Here is a 17,770-nt window from a genome sequence, read left to right as displayed (position 1 = left end):
TGATCTGGGTTGATGGAGTTAAACTCTGCAGGACAGCGGCCCTCCAGGACCGAGTTTTGAGTTAACGTATGTACGTGTTAAATCAAGTATATTATTTTCGTTTACATTGAGAAACCTTGAAGTCTTTCGTAACGGTTCAAAGATGTGTTTGTCCGTCAGGGCCAGGGGTGCCGCTTAAATAGTTCTGCGCATGCGTGGACAGCCGTAGCGTCCGGGTTTCCACGCCAACAGTTCAGCAAACGAAACGTTTCCTGACACGAACGACTCATCTTTTGAGATAGATCGCAGGTAAAAAAAAAAAAAAGATCTAATCTGGAGCAGATCTATGGATTTGTGTATGAGGTAATGTTTTGATGCTGCAGAACTGATTTGCATTGTCAGAGTTTAAGAATCATTTGCCCAAAACAACAACATGGGCAATAGAAACACGCAGCTGAATTGAAACGTCAGCCAGTCAACGACCGGATGAACTTTCAACATTTAACGAAAATAACGCTTTATAACGTAGCTAGCTGAATTAAACTAAAAATAAATACTTTTTATCACTCCTAATGTTGATAATGTTGATTTTGCGGCATGAAGACGATCGTCTTTGAGCAACAACGCTATCATGAGCTCAACGGGCCTGAGGCGCTGAAACAGTCAAAAGTAAAATTTAATATGACCAAACACTCTAGTCCAAGGGATAATGTGCAGCTGATGTGGGATTCCCTGGAGTCAGACACAGAGAGTTTGGTGCAGGAGAAGGAGTACCAGCGAGAGCTTCAGGTGTGCAGTGACCTCCTCTCTGCTGAGAACTTCAAACAACATTGTGATAAGACTGACAGCAAGGAAGAGCATCTGGACGTTTATGATAGTCTGGATCTGAAACCAAGACGTGTGAAGGGACCACATGCGCTACTGAGGTAAAACAAGTGTTATCGCCACCTCCAATTATAGTTGACCTGGCATTTCAAGCAGTCTCTTGTGATGAAAAATGCTATTATCTTGTATAATTGTTATACATGAGGGTTTTATGACCTCATTTTAATTGAGGGACTAGGCTAGATTGGATATTTGTCATAGGATATTTTTAAAGGAATAGCCCACCCAAAACATTACAATTGTTTTGTTTTGTTTTGGGTGACAATTGCACAATTTTTAATCTTTAATTTCTATCAGTTCTTGAGCAGAAACCGTCCTGATCGCAACCTGATAACCTCTGTATGGTTGGATTCAGTCTATGATCATAATAAAGTTACCTTTTGCTTTAGTTGCACATCTAATATTTACTGACAGCTGCTTTAAAGTTACCCGTAACTAGGTGTGATTCAGAGGTCAAAAGTACAGAACAATGAGCCAAGCACATGAATGCTTGCCTGTATTGCCTTTTTTAGTACATTTAAAACATTTTATGTGGAAAAAATAGATCATTAGCAGATGGAAGACACCTTAAATCATCCTGAAAAGTCTAGGATTTCTTTCCTATCCAGGATAATTTAAGGTGTCTTCCATCACATGTAAAATGCAGGTAAAATGTTTTAAATGTACTATAAAAGGCAATACAAGCAAGCATTCATGTATTAGGTTGTAGGGTAGAACCATGAATCAGTGAAAATGAATTGACTATTGAACGTCAACAATGTAAACAAAGTAAACAATGACAATGGACCTTATTCACAGCAGCACTATCTTTAATTTTAAATGGGAATGAAAGCCAGGCTGTGAGGGATAGACGTACATCTCTTCAGTGAGTGTACTGTTATTGTTTTTGGATTGTTCTGAAGACGAAAACACTGCAAAAATATATTTCCAAGAAATGTAAATAGACAAAAAACTCCAAACAATGTAAGCTGTAAGTGATTTAGGAGCTTTATACAGCTTTTTACAGCAGATGCCACTGAAAACAAGTGTATCCCTAACAGCCTCGCTTTTACCTATCATGGCTCTGCTCTAATAAGGTCTACACCTGAAAAAAAAAAAACTAAATGAGTTTTTTGTGTTTAGCTGCTCTGCAAACACGAGATGACTGACAGCTTTTATTCACGTCTAATAGATAATGACAGTCTTTGAAAATGATGTTTGCGCTTGCATTTTAATTGAGCTGAAAACCCCACTAATGTTTGTACTTTCCAAACAAGTACCCTCATTTAGGGAAAATTAGATTTTTAGTTTGCAGGACGTTACCACAATATGGTCTCATTCAGCAGTCTGTTAAAAAGCAGTTGCTTTGTTGCCAATGAATGAACGAGCTCTCTGCGCTGCCGGAACACAGATTGCTGGAATCTGAAGTGTGGATCACCGCATCTGTCTCCACTCCTTCATCTCCAGGCCGACTGTTGTGTCCGCCACTCAAAATCTGCCCTGTGATAAAAAAAAAAAAAAAAAAATGGGAGGCGTTTTTTTTTTTTTTTTTTTTTTTTTTTGCAGACTGATAGCCGATGCGCTGAAGAGGTACTTAACCGCATGCACAGTTTTTTTCATAATGGTTATGGCGAACCTTGACAAAGACTTTATTGTCGAAGCGAAGCAGCTCCCTCATAATATTTTCATGCTCAAGAATGAAATCCTGCGAATGAATGGCGTGCAGCAATATTTAACATAACATCATTGGAGCTAATAACTACCCATTTAGTATTACGTGCACACATTGTCTTTAAAGAGACTCGAGTGTCGCATTCAGAGTGAAACGAGTCCGAGTTTCCTATTGGATTTAATTCTGACACGTTTACATTAACACAAGAGAGGCTTTGCATGTTAAAGACCCCGTCACAGCTGCGAGCCCACGGCGCATTCTCAAGACCACGTCGGTGGAATCATTACAGAGCCATTCCTTGCCCTTTGCCCTCATTGGCTGAAGTGCCATGCATCCAGGCAGCCTCGTATTTGGCATCATGGGATGTGAAGAGCATCTTGTACTATTCAGAGGCACACAACAAAGAGGCACTCTTCTAATTATTTTAATGATATCTTTTCATCCAATGATGCTAGGAGCACATTAGGTTGTAGTTTGAACCTATTTCATATGTTTGAATTAGCCATTTGCAAAACTATCCCCAAATTGTGGTCTTCAGACCCATAGTCATTAGAGGTAAGAGAAGACGGTGGGGCGAGAGAATAGAACATGCTATTACCATTTCGCTTCGCCTGAGAAGTGTAGCTGATTTTTTTCCTTGTCTTTTGATGGCTGTTTGAGGCATTCTGACTGTCTTACTGACAATGCCGAAAGCACTAAATGAGGCGTACCCAGCCCGCTCTTCAATTTAAAGCCGTGTTTGACTTGTTTCTTCTGAACTCTTTTTGAACTATTTCAGACAAACTCCTCCTGAAGATGAATACGCAGACTTGCGCTACAACCCAAACTGGAGGAAGAATCAGGAAGGGGCTCTGGTTTTCAACCAGCTAAATGAGAGACTCTCTGTCGACTCGTTTGAGGGGTCTGAAGATAGTATCGGACCTTTGGAGAACTTTGCTCTAGGTGGCAGGCAAGATTATGTCGTTGTCAGTAATCCACCCACAGCTCAGAATCAGATGGAAAATGCTTTATCCCAGCCACCTTTCCACCTGCACCCACAACAGGAAGACATTCTCGATACGCCCGAATCAAAAAGTTCTGGAGGCACGCCACGGGATCATGGAAAGCATCTGAATGTCAAATCAGTTTCTCCCCAGAAGACAAGATCACAATATCTTTCTGATCTGAGGCCAGTCAGAGAAAAGAAAGACATTGTGGAGCGTAACAAAGCAACTCTTGGTATCACACATAAGCAGGGGTCTTACCTGAAAGTTCATCAGCATAAGGATAAACCAGATGAGACAAAGCAAGTGAGTATTTTTGGAACATTCCCCCATTTAAAGGAGAACTCCAGTGCAAAATGAACCTTTGGTCTAATTACACATTGGTACCTAGTCGACCGTTCTCTGAGATTTGTTTTCATGATAATCGAATGTAAAGAGTTTACATCTCAAAATAGCCCCACACTAGAGAAGAGGGCTCAAAATAGCCCCACACTAACACAGAAATGAGGGTCCCTACATGCAAAATGAAGCATTGAGAACTTTGTAAGTGTACAGACCGTTTAGTGTGGGGCTATCTCTTTACTTATTATATGCCCCCATATACTAGCGTATACGCTAAACAGTTTTTAGAGATAAAGCTCTTTACATTCGATTATCATGAAAACAAATCTCAGAGAACGGTCGACTAGGTACCAATGTGTAAGTAGACCAAAGGTTCATTTTGTGCTGGAGTTCTCCTTTAAAGAAAATAATTGGTTTATTTTTTCTCTCTCTGACACATTCTTTACTCAGTCTCTTCAATAGGAACTGCATGATTAAATTTAGCATTATACCATATATAGTCAACATTTGAAGTGTCAATATCAAAAAAGTAAATCAAAGTTGTCCTAAGACAAGAACGGGTATTGTTCAAAATTCATGTATAACTTTGATGAAAGATTTTGATCCACTACTGTATTTGACTGGAAGCATTGGTGACCAAATTGAAGTCTCATGGCTATCCACTAGAGGGAGGACTAACACAGGATACTGTCCCAGCTTCCTCAATGTTAGATTTGGGGTAGTTTAGGCCCAAGGCTAGTGTTATTCCATAGATATTTCCATTATATCATTTTAATTATCCAATTTCCTGAATTAATTATCGCTATCGTTTTTTTGATGTAATTCACGATTCATTTTAATAACCACATAATGACTGTGTAGTAGGTCTGTATTATTATTCTCTTTTTGTTAATTTTCGTATTCATATTTTTTAAATTTTTAGAAGCCATCAAGTATTTAAGTTAACTGCATATCACAAGTTGTGAGTTAGTACACTGTAAAAAAATATTTTCAAGATTTGTTATCACATCTTTTTTTCTATTGTCAAATCAACTGAAATCATTTATTTAGTTGAGATAACTTATTATTTTGAGTGTCTGATGATTAAATTATTCTCCTTCATAGTATTAACTCACCTTTTCCTGTTCAATCAACTTTGAGGCAACCAGGTTACTTACTTTTTTAAGTTAAACTAACAACATTTTTTTTCTCTCTATGTAATCTGCGTATCTAGAGACATTCCTTATGTGTTTGATTGTATATACAGTACATATTCAACATTTTTAAAAGGCAAACAGGATCATATCATGATCTGACCTTTATCTTTTAATCTGAATAAGTGACCTTGGTGTTTTCATTGCTGCCTGTGTCACGGAAATTAATTTGGCAGACACGGAGTGTTCAGATGGAGCAGAGAGAAGAGAATGAATCATGTCTGTCTATGTAGTGCCTATTATGAGTTGATCTGCACAACAGTGGCTGTTAAGAACATCAGAGGGGCATGGTTACCAATAGGCTCTTAGTTATTGGTGCACCTGGCCCAGGGTATAATTGGCAGGATTGGCTTGTCTGCACACTGTGGCTCATGTGTATTTGCTACATTTAAGACCTTACCCAGCCCATCTGAGCCCAGTCCCACCTTAATGTCTCACATCAGCTGCATTAGCATAGTGAAGAGCCGTTAGCATTGTGACATGGTAAACAGAGCAAAGCTCTCCCCGCTTTAGACGGTGCCCTGAATGCACCAGCGGTGCCCTGGTATGAATTCAGCGCATTGTCTTTCCAAGAAATATGGTGCACTGTCAAGTTCCATTTACAAGGCGGCATTGTAAGTCTTAAAGAGGCGGCTCATTGAAAAATTTTGAGTTTATTTATATTTCACATCAACTTCCCCAAGAAGAAAAGGACATTTTCCATAAAGCATTGTTTATTTTATTCTGTAAGAGAGTAAATATCAGTCAAGATCATTTTAAAAGGTTAAGAGATGCTCTTAGATTTGATAACTCAATGTGAACAGGTTGTAATACTTGAAATTCCTTGTATTATTTCCTTGTTTGTTCATGAAAAATATCAGTCAGATATATTTTTTTTACCCCAGGTAAGGATTAATGGAATGTATTTTTAAATATGATTATTAAACCATCCTGGGCACAAATAATGATGTGAAATATATTAGTATTCTTCTTGTTGTTGCATTGATCTCGATTTAAAATTACGTTAGAATGATAGACTTGGAAATTCTTTGACATGCGAAGGTCTAAATCCTAAAATCAGTTCTTCGTGGCAGATTATCATACAACAAGGCTTTTGCAGTACAACGCAACGCATGAAGGGCAATCATATACTTTGGCCACTTGGTTAAAGGTTTGCTTTTTTTGTCATTTGCCTACAATGAGAGAGAGCACAAAACCTCATGCCTTCCGTTCGTTATGTTGCTAAGCGCCTGCTCGTAAATTTGATACACAGCCTTTACTTTTGCCCTTTTTTCTGGCCCCGTTTCCTTCAAAGGGAATAAAAAGCCCCTCAGCTCCCATCAGTTTTCGACATCATTATCAGGGAGCGTCTGTTGGGCTTTTAAAAAGCCACTATTTACTCTTTCACGAACCCCTAACTCCCGATAATTAGCCGTGTTATTAAATGTACACAATCTCATAATGCACCAACTTCCTACCGCCATGTGTGGGAGTGATGATGAGCTCCAGCAGAGACCCCTTTGATAAAGACAGAAGTAGCAGTGCAATCTTCTGCCATTGCACTCAGCCCCAATCCCTCGTCATCCCCCAGACCCTCACTTCAAAGCCAGAAACATAATGTACAATCTCTTAATAGCTCTAGACCAAGGCTCCGCGGCTCTCTGCCACTGTATACCCTACCTCAGTGTAAACACCTAATCAAGATTGCCTGGGCGGTCACAATAGCAACCAAATGCAATTCAAGAATTGCGGCCCTTTGAAGTCTTCATCGCAAAAGCTGTGTTTCCCAGTCTTGAGGAAAATGGCAAGCTCCAATCGCCTGACTTTGTTGTGCCACGTCTCGCCCCAAGAGGCAATTACGGGCCCCAATTTAACAGAATAGATATTACACAGCTTATGAAGCTCAAAATGCAATTTTGTTTGATCATTTCCTCAATTTGATTGAGATTATTAAAATGGCAGACAAAAGGCAGTGGTCGTGGATGGGGCAGAGGTTGTGGCCTGCTGCGGCTAAGAGGACATGAAGGGCAGGTCTGTGATGTCTGCTACTCACACACCTGTTACAGCACAGCTCAATCTCTCTACTCGAAATGATACTTGCCTGATACAGGAAAATGAGCTGGATGCGCAGCCTCCTATTAACCGTGCAGCATGGCAAACAACGGATATTGCAATACATTTTTGCCCCAATAGATATTTTCATTTATAATGAGGATCGCTGCCATGAACATTTGCGCATTGCCTGCTCGTTGTTTTGCAATGCTGTTTTTTCGTGCGATTTCTAAACTTTGGAATTTTCAACTCTGATTCTTTATTTTATACAGTTCAATTGCTTTATAAAAATATGACCATCCATCCATTCATTCATTCATCCACCCACCCATCCACCCATCCATGAGTGGGCTATCCATCTATCCGCCCACTTATCCATCCATCCATCCATCCATCCATCCGCCCACTCATCCATCCATCCATCCATCCATCCGCCCACTCATCCATCCATCCATCCATCCATCCGCCCACTCATCCATCCATCCATCCATCCACCAACCCACCCATCCAAACACCCACCCACCCACTCACCCCGCCCTCCACCCAGCCATTCACCTATTCACCCATCCATCCATCCATCCACCCATCCACCCATCCATCCACCCATCCATTCATCCACCCACCCACCCATCCATCCACCCACCCACCCACCCACTCATCCCTCCACCCAGCCATCCACCTATTCATGCATCCATCCATCCATCCGCCTACTCATCCATCCATCCATCCACCAACCCACCCATCCAAACACCCACCCACCCACTCACCCCGCCCTCCACCCAGCCATTCACCTATTCACCCATCCATCCACCCATCCATCCACCCATCCATTCATCCACCCAGCCATCCACCTATTCATGCATCCATCCATCCATCCATCCGCCTACTCATCCATCCATCCATCCATCCATCCATCCGCCCACTCATCCATCCATCCATCCGCCCACTCATCCATCCATCCATCCATCCATCCGCCCTCTCATCCATCCATCCATCCATCCACCAACCCACCCATCCAAACACCCACCCACCCACTCACCCCGCCCTCCACCCAGCCATTCACCTATTCACCCATCCATCCATCCACCCATCCATTCATCCACCCACCCACCCATCCATCCACCCACCCACCCACCCACTCATCCCTCCACCCAGCCATCCACCTATTCATGCATCCATCCATCCATCCGCCTACTCATCCATCCATCCATCCACCAACCCACCCATCCAAACACCCACTCACCCCTCCACCCAGCCATTCACCTATTCACCCATCCATCCATCCATCCACCCACCCACCCATCCATCCATTCATCTTTTTGGAACCACTAATTGAAGACCACTGGTGCTGGTGGTTCACAAATCAGTTCCTTGCGCACATGGCCTTTCGTTAAATACATAGAGCAGCATGGCGGCCTGTTTATTGATGGATATGTTACAACTCAATCCACTCACTGCTGCATGTGTCTCTTTGACCTTCCTCTATTCACGCTTTCAGAATTAGCCGCATGCATTCAGGGACGCAAGCTGTCAATACCATTGATCGGTGAGAATTGTCCTCAGCAGCCAAAGTGACTGGAAGTTGACTAAATGATTTTCATTACAGCATTAGCTGCAGATATTCCGCCTCTGAACGGGTACATTAAGAAAAATTGAGAGAGTGCACTGATGTAACGTGGATGCATCTAGACACTTCATCATTTTACAGAGAATCAATAGAACACTCTTCTCGACACATACTGGTGGGCTCAGAGGAGCTGTGGATGGTAATTAGGAATAAAAAGTTGATCGTAAAAAGCCAATTGAATTGTTAAGTTTGCCAGACCCTTAGGGTCGAATCATTTTATAGACAAACCTGACTGGCTGTCAGCAGCACGTCGCCGAAAGCGGCATGTAATTTATCGCCCAGCCGTTTCTTCTCGCTCTCGCGGATGTCTTTGTTTCGCTCTCACGGTGCACAGCTCACCCCTGTTGTTTGCAGTCAATACTTGAATAAAAATGTGCGGCGGAATAATACCATTTCATCTACATTGCGACAGGTGAATTGTTAAAAGGAGGCTTATCAAGCAGTCACTCCCCTGACCCTTCTTTCTTTTCTTCCCACAGCCCAGGAAAACCTCTTACGAGACTATCAGCACTCGTAGCCCGGAGAGTCAAGACAATGTCCGGGATCCCGAGCTGATGTGGCTCCAAAAAACACAAAAACTGAAGGTAGAGCTCACTTTATTGATTCCATCCATCTCTATCTGTGCAGACGTAGATGGGGCTGCTTGGCACAACCCATTGGCCTAATGCATAACAGTCTGCGAGGGCTTCCTCTCAAGATGAAAATGTCTGCACAGTGGGCACACTGTCACCCGGGATTTCATTTCTGCTGTGATGGACGCAATTTCTGATAGAGTTGTTCAGGCACAATGGAGCCTCTGAAATGTCTTGAAAAGGAGCCTATGCCGAGGAAAGAGGGGGAATGGAGAAGCATCATTATTTTGAGCACTTGAACGGCCACCTTAATGCCGCCAAGCAGAGGAGTGTAAATATTTTCCCATTAAGAATGGTGCAAGCTGGTGTTGGCTAAATCAGAGGCATTGTATGCTGAGGCACAGCTCCAGACCTCACAAGAATAATGTCCGTCGGTCCCCCATGCATGCCAGGCTCGCCACAAAGAAACTATATATAAATGCTCCTGTCTATCTTTCCTCTCCTTCATGACGATAGCTGTGAAGCCACGGTTATATAAGGACGTATCTCTGCTCGATATGATTCTTTTAGCCCCTGGACTAAAATAGCTGGAATTAAATTAAAGTGCGTGGGAAACAAACAATTAGTCATGTTTTCATTCGGAATTACATTTTTAAGGGGCATTATTTTGGGCAAATGGTTTAACCTAAAGAGCTTTCATTTAAAGTATTTAATTGATGCTAATTTCATTCTTTTTGTGCCTTCAGACTTTGAAAAACAACATCCAGAATTTAGCTTCATGTCATTGTAATGCACAATCCATTTGCAGTGCTTTGATTAGTTCGGGTTTAAAATACATTGATTGAGCTATTGTCTTCTGTAGAGCTGTTTTATAGCTGAATCAAATACTGTTATTGAAATGAACTGAATCACTTGGGATGAATAACGACACTATTGTCCTCTGTAAAGCTGCTTATAGCTGAATTGAACTTGAACTTCATAATTGATTCACTTTTCACAGTAAATGAGTTGACTCGAGCTGAATAATGACTCTATTGTCCTTTTAGAGCTGATTTACTGCAGAATTTGAATTCGCCTCATATTTGACAAAGGTTGCATCCGCGATTCTGTCATTTTCCGGTTTATGACTGTGAAGGTGCTCTGAAACAATCTGTATTTTAAGTAAAGGTTACTTGACTTGAGATTTTAAATCAATCTTTTTTCCCCTAACTATAGCAGAGTCATAAAGAGAGGAAGGAACCGAAGAGGAGGGAGCGAACCAGCAACCACCAAGATCAGCTTGAATCCAAACACAAAGCACACCTTAAACCCCTTACAGAGAGACACGTCATCAGCGTTGATCACCCGTCAGAGGAACCTCCAATGGTCTACACCCATGATTCACCACAACACCAGTCTGAACTTCCATCTCATCGTCATGCTCCACCAACCGTCAACCTTAACATAAACCTCCACACACACGCCAATCCAGCGCAGCCACTGAATCTTTCCCAGAAAGAGACCATTTTAACGTTTGTTTCTCGAGCACTGCAATGGGACAGGCCTGGTCTGTTTAATCCACCCTTTTTACAACAAGGTTATCACTCTGTGCTTCCCAATTCAGCAGGGCAGATGGGATTAGCTCCAAACGCTGTTGTATCTTCTCCAGCCCCCCTCTCTGGAGTGGTATATGCTGTGGACAGAAGTGTTCCCCAGAGGCATGCTGGGAAACCTCTTACCAATGCGTTTGAAAATTCATCATTCAAGAATCACAACAGACTCAGGCAAGTCCACAAACATACTTTATGCAAGTATCCCAACATGAACCCACAGTATAAGCATGCATATTTATTGTTGTTAAGGCTAAGGTGTAGTTTTTAGTCCAGCTTAATGTGGATGTTTGATGGTCATATTTTGTCCTACCTGTTAATTTATTAAAAAATGGATTGCACATACAATTTATACTTATAATGGCTTCAGTACACTTATTCTTTAATAAGAATGATTTTAAAAATAATGTGTTTTCTTTTAATAAATGCCAGGGTGATACAACTGTTGTGGGGTCACAATGGAAAAAAAAAAGATTGATCATAAATTATTACAAAGAAAGTAGTGTGGCATGATCTTTTATTATAATTTCTTAGAATTATTTTTATTTTTTCACCAACAAAGCCTTGTTATGCAAACAACATGCAGAAAAAAATACATAAAACAGGAAATGATATAATTGAGAGGACCCCTGCAGACACTCATGAGTGTGGTCTCTTAAACACTTTTTATGACAAGGCAAGGTTTGTTCAGATTGTAATAAATATCTAAAATACTTAATGAAATGCATGTATGTATTTATTTATTTATTTATTTTTAAAAAAGGACTTTTACCTTGAACAATATATATATTTTTTGTTATTTTATTTATCATTTGAAATGTATTAATACCATTTGGTGATTTTAATGGTGTTAACTTTTAATAATGAAAAGCCTTGGCATTCATGATGTGCTCCATGTTTCTGTAGGATACCAATACTAAAATTGCCCACATCTCCTCAAGTGGAGGCCAGCCACTATCCACCTGAGCTTTTGCCTAATGATGAGGAGAGCGTGGGACCCTTTGTGCCCCCAATGCAGACATCTGCTCCTTACACGGTGCTGCCCCCTATAGGACGAGCTGACGGCAGTGACACAGAACTCGGCTCGGAGAGATCAGAGCAGCTGAATCCAATCCACAGAAGCAGCTCAGAAGGTTACCTTTCACAAATGGAAAAACTTAGACAGCTGAAGGCTAAAACAAATTATAAGGTGTGTATATGTGTTTAGTTTAAGAATCAGTATGCTTTGCGTTCATGCATCATGTATCTAGTCCAATTCTGCTCCAGGACTGAGTTTGGACACACTTTTAGCATCTTGCAGCCTGACACTACTTAGCTAAAAACAGGGTTTCAAATACATTTGAAATATTTAAAAATTCCATTTATAATATGCACAGCAAAGGAATAGTTTAAAAAATGGCAAAATTTTTGTAATAATTAGCATTATAGCTAAACAAATAACTCAATGACTACAACGCCCTGTCTATACTTAGTAACCATCTTTAAGTTGCCATGACAGTATCTCAATGGGGCCTGGTGCAGATGTAACGATTATTGTGTGGGCCGATTCAGACAGCAGGTTAATTGTATAAGTAATTGAAGACACTCTTAATTGCAATGAGATGATGATATAAGGCACGGTCACAAAGACGACATTGAAAAGCGTTAGAGGATAAGGTGATTAAGCAGCACCCCCGTCTGCGCGGACCAGAGCTGGTAAGATGGTGATTTGCATTTAATGATAGCCTCTTTGTCCTCTAGCACCTCGAGCTCTGCAGGAAAGTCTCTCTTAGGAGCAGACGTACTCAACAGCAACGTGCGACGGCCACCATTTACACAGAATATTTAAGTTTACTCAACAGTTGTGTCCATTCACTTGAAGGAGTGTTAAGGGATAGTTCGCATAAAAATACAAATCCCATCATCATTTATTTGTCCATACTATGAAAGTCAATGGGGTCCAATATTGTTTTGGACCCCATTGACTTTCATTGAATGGACAAAAAAAACTTTTACTTAAAGGAAAAGTTCGGTATTTTACAATTAAAGCCCTGTTTTAAGATCGTTTCTGATTAAATAGAATGGTTAAGATTGTTTTTTAGACAGATGCTGCTGTCCCGAGAATGTTCAGTTTTTGTAGTTGCACAAAAAAATTCTCGGGACAGCAGCATTTGTCCAACAAACAATCTTAACCATTCTAATTCATCAGAAACGATCTTAAAACAGGGCCTTAAAAGATGAACAAATCTTTTTCCGAGTCATTTGGTTCATTCAACGAACGAAACGAATGAATTGACTCGGAAAAAGATTCGTTCATTTTGAGTTCGAACAGGAGAGTCACGAACGTGCATCGCAGTACAGAGCAAGGCGAGCATTTGAGCTTATAAAACTTTATTTATTTTTTAAATGAGTGATCATTTCGCTTGATAAGACCCTTATTCGTTTAAAGCCCTTTGAACAGTTTGCAGTTTGCACTGAAAGTGTCTTTTGGACCTTCAACTGTTTGTTTCCCGCTGAAGTTTCCCTGGAATGCTTTCATCAAAAACCTTTATTTTCGACTGAAGAAAGAATGACATGGACATCTTGGATGACATGGGAGGGAGTAAATTATCAGCAAATGTTTTTTGAAAAGTGAACTACTCCTTTAAAGGATTAAAAAACATTCAAAATATATTAGTTTTACTGTAAAAAGATAGTTATACAGGTTTGAAGTAAATAACACATCATTTTCTAACATAGATCAGTAAAGTGTTCAGTGCTGCGTGAAGACGTCACAATTTAAGGGTCATTATGTCATGGAACACATCCACTTGATGCTGTGTCCGGATTATACGGTTCTTACACCATAAAACAGATTGCTTTCCTGGGAGAAGCTTGATCTCATCACCTTGATGTGCCCGCCATCATGTCTCATAGGATTATATGGGATAAATTTGTAAAACAGCTAGTGTGGCAGCCCAAGGGGAAGCAGATCAGAGTGGAAAACAGCCATCCTGCAGTGTCCATGACCAATGGCTGAGCCTTGAGAACTTCAAGGAGCCTGACCTGATTAGCGCTTTTGTTTGTGGATTGTAGCATGTGTGCACCTTAAGATCAAGACATCATTTTCTCACAATATCTTTTCTGTTTAGAACAGTTATATGCGGATAACGTAAAAAATATTTACGTATTGCAAAATGTCTTCTCAGGCTTATACGCTGAAGGACTACAAAGACATGAAACAGGAGGTGAAGCTTGGAGGTCTTGGACCAACAAACACAATACCAGAAGCTGTGGTAAATACTCACTTCAGATTGTATAAAGACTTAAGCATCTGACGATATACATAAATAATGTCGTTAAACCTGAATCATTTGTGTGTGGAGTTATATGAGAGAGACTCAATGGATAATTGGTGCTCTCTTTGTTGAATATTGATTTAGCTAATCCCTAATTGCTACGTCCAATCGTCAAGTATGGCCGTGCCTCTTTTAATTTCCTCATGAATTTAAAAGACTTGTGTTTCTGAACACAATGGAAATGGACCAACTAATCTAATGAGCACAGCCCTCAAAAAGCAAGAAGAGCTTGGCTGATGTAAAATGTTTATTTTTTTACCGCTCACAGCCTGGGAGAGGTGTTAACGCTGATTCTGTTGGGATGATGAGTTTTATTTTCAGCTGTTGAGTAGCTTCATGGATGGATGTACAAAGAAACAGAGGGGCCTTAGGGGAGAAATGGCTTAGGTAATTAAAGCTCCCTTTTGTAATCTTTTCTGTTGCTCTTTCTTTCACTGCTGTCAGGCAGAGAAAATTAGACGACAGAAGCTGTATTCAAATGTGATCCGCGAACAGAACAAGAAGATAAGTAGGATTCCATCTCTGTCGGCCAAGGACTCAGTGGGCAGTGACACCAAGGACACCGTTCCCAGGATGAAGGTATAGGAGAATCTCATTATGAAAACATGAGCTTTACTTAAAGAGATGGTTCACCCAAAAATGATAATTCTCTCATTAATTACTCACCCTCACGTCGTTCCAAACCCGTAAGATGTTTGTTCACATGTTTTTGATTAAATCTGAGAGCTTTCTGTCCGTCCGTTTGCGGATACGCAACTGACAATTTGAAAAACAGTTTATAAAGAGACTGTAAAACTAATTCACATGAATTGAGCTCTTTAGTCCAAATTTTGTGAAGAGACACAATCGCTTTATGCGATATAAACATAAACAGAAGCTCAACTTAAACCTGCTTGCTTCTGAAAAACACGGAAATGTGAAAAGGGTCAATTGGTTCTGCGTAACACACGATGAACCTACTTGAGTTTTCGTTTACCTCACCTGATATGTGAGTTGATGTATATGTGAATAAAAGCCTAAATTCAATCTGTTCATCATATAAAGCAATCTAGTCTCTTCAAATATTTTGGACTAAACCGTTCAGTTTATATGGATTATTTTTACGCTGTTTGTATGAACTTTTTGAAGTGTCAAAGTGGTAGTTGCGTAGCTTTCAACGGAGGGATAGAAAGCTCTCATATTTCATCAAAAATGTCTTAATGGGGTGATGAACTGAGAAATCAAATTTTTCTTGAGCTTTTGACATCTAAGAGGTCATATTATAAGTTTCAGAACTGAAAACGTCCTTGTTAGTCCAATAAAAGCTTTTATTGACACCAGCCTCAGCAAACGACTCATTTTTCAAAGTGGGGAACTATGACGTCAAAGAAGATAAAGCACCACCCCCGCAGAAGACAATCAACGCCTACTTCAAAACGGCCAGTTTAGCCCCGCCCACTGATTCGCGCATTACACGCATAGCTAAATAACATAGATGCCTACCTCGTGATGACAAACCGGATCGAGCTACCGAGCAATACAACATATTGTGCAGTGCCTGGTTGTGGCTGCGTAAGCTTCCTCTGGATTCCAATAGGACTGCATGAATAAACTTTATTTTTAATGACGTTCCAGCTGATGAGGTAAAACATCCATCTGTCTGTTCGCTTCATTTCACTGAGGATTGTTTTGTAAACAAGACTGGATTTGCAGACCGATTAAGAGTAAAGAACGGTGCTGTTCCATCTATATTGGTGTGACAGACAAGCTTGTTACGAAGTGTTTTTTTTTTTTTAATTTGCAGTTCTTCTTCCAAACCGCTAGGGGTGCTATGGTTCCTAAATGTGCTCCTTAAGTAAAGGTGGGTTTGTAGAGGAAGTGAGCAGAACAGCAGCAGTAGAAAGCATGGCTTACCTGTATTTGTGCTATGTCCTGGTTGGGAAATGTTACATTTCAAGCTCAACTTAAAGTAAGGATTTGTTTCTTTTCCTGTTATAAAATGTATGCTTCAATGATGGAGTTTGTTGTTATGAAGTTTGATACAGTTTATTTCAATGTAGGCTATTTTAGAAGGACTCTTTATTGATGACTTGGACTGGACGTAAACTTGGAACTTTTTTGTTTTGTTTATTGTAGTTGATTTGTTTTTTGGTTTGTACTTACTGTTTGGGTGTTGACAATTATTGTTCTTTTTCATGGGAATATAAAAACAGATATAGTGTTTATTCATTTGGGAATCATTTTTTCTTCTTGAACAACTATTAGACAAGCAGAATCCCCTGTTATTGCGTTTTATAACTTTGTTTTACATTGAGAATACGAGACGGTTATATTGGATCTGACAGGAATTGTGCAACACACGGACTCTGGGTTGAACATGTATGTGCGAATTTTTCTGGTTGCCATTTTACAACATTGGACGTTTTCAAAACAATTGCATCGACAAGTGTCAAACTCATTATAATATACAAAACTGTTATCGTCTCGCAGCAGTGGGCGTTTACTTCCAAGTTTACTTCAGTGTGAGACGCCCATAAAAACTGAGCGTTTTTCAGCTAGGCTCAAAAATAGGGTAGAAAACAAACTATTACTTATTCATTTTGATGTTTTTGAATGCAAAAACCAAGCGAACGTCATAAGTTGACCTCAGACAAAAATATAATCAAATTTAAAAAGCCAGTTCATGACCCCTTTAAATTGTGTTCCGAAGATGAATGAAAGTCTTACGGGTTTGGAACGTCATGTGGGTGAAATGACTATCCCTTTAATTCGTAAATCCTATAACTTATAGGATTATGTATATGTCATAATTTATTTCTTTATTGTTTATTATTAATAGATTGTGGCTATGATCTTCATGTGGATAATATATATATATATATATATATATATATATATATAGTTAGATATATAAATTCAGTTTTGGAATTTCATTTTGACCAGGCTTTAGAATATGCCAAAACTATTGCAAAGCCCAAACCCCCTCCAAAGTCAAAGGACAGAAACGGAAAGCAGCCCCAGAATCCACAGGAAATGGACCCGATCCATCTGGCCACTCTGGAGATGTTGAGACGGCACGAGGATGAGAAACGTGCCGTGGCTCGCTTCAGAACCATTCATGCCATTTAATACGAAGCCTTTATTCACTAAGATGCAACATGAGTTCTGTTAACTGCACTTCTATAGAACCCTCATTTTTCCTTGCTTTAAATTTGTGTGTATACTGTATACCTAATACTTGTTGTAATCCTGCTCAGTTGCAAAGCACTGAAAGTGGAACAGGTGTGTAGCACATAATCCACTGCTTACTGATTCCCAAAACAATTTTTCGATATATAAAGAAATCTGTAATGAAATGCTTTGGGGTTTTGTTTCTTGGCTTTGCATTATCCTGCTATTTTCCCCTTGTTTCAATAGGTCCGCGCACAAGAGCACCAATCTCTTCAAGCACACCTGGATGCACCATTAACCCAGTGTAACGTGCCGTTTTCTGTCAGTTCCCGGCTATTAGTCTGATTATATCCACTTTCGCCTGCCCTTTTCTTTCACCGAGAGAAAAAAATAGGTCAAATAAGGATGACACTTTGAAGCCTCCCTTATTAGAGCCCACAAACTTGTTTTC

At 40.2% G+C, this 17,770-nt stretch overlaps 1 protein-coding gene and 1 pseudogene across 1 annotated transcript; both read left to right on the top strand.

Moving 5' to 3' along the window:
• Window positions 1-72: 72 nt before the first annotated feature.
• On the top strand, window positions 73-17,504 carry jhy (junctional cadherin complex regulator). Its single transcript, XM_039675385.2, has 8 exons — window positions 73-905; window positions 3,294-3,804; window positions 9,171-9,275; window positions 10,479-11,026; window positions 11,759-12,041; window positions 14,020-14,106; window positions 14,614-14,748; window positions 17,092-17,504. Exons 1-8 carry the CDS (start codon window positions 577-579, stop codon window positions 17,275-17,277), a joined length of 2,184 nt encoding a protein of 727 aa, XP_039531319.2. The 5' UTR covers window positions 73-576; the 3' UTR covers window positions 17,278-17,504.
• LOC148969372 (uncharacterized) lies at window positions 7,407-8,458 on the top strand (annotated as a pseudogene).
• Window positions 17,505-17,770: the final 266 nt, after the last annotated feature.

The sequence above is a fragment of the Pimephales promelas genome, chromosome 23 (assembly GCF_988280905.1).
Source record: "Pimephales promelas chromosome 23, fPimPro1.hap1.1, whole genome shotgun sequence".
In the NCBI taxonomy this organism is placed as follows: Eukaryota; Metazoa; Chordata; class Actinopteri; order Cypriniformes; family Leuciscidae; genus Pimephales; species Pimephales promelas.
The sequence above is the reverse complement of the archived record's forward strand: the minus strand, read 5'-3'. Positions and strand labels throughout refer to the sequence as shown.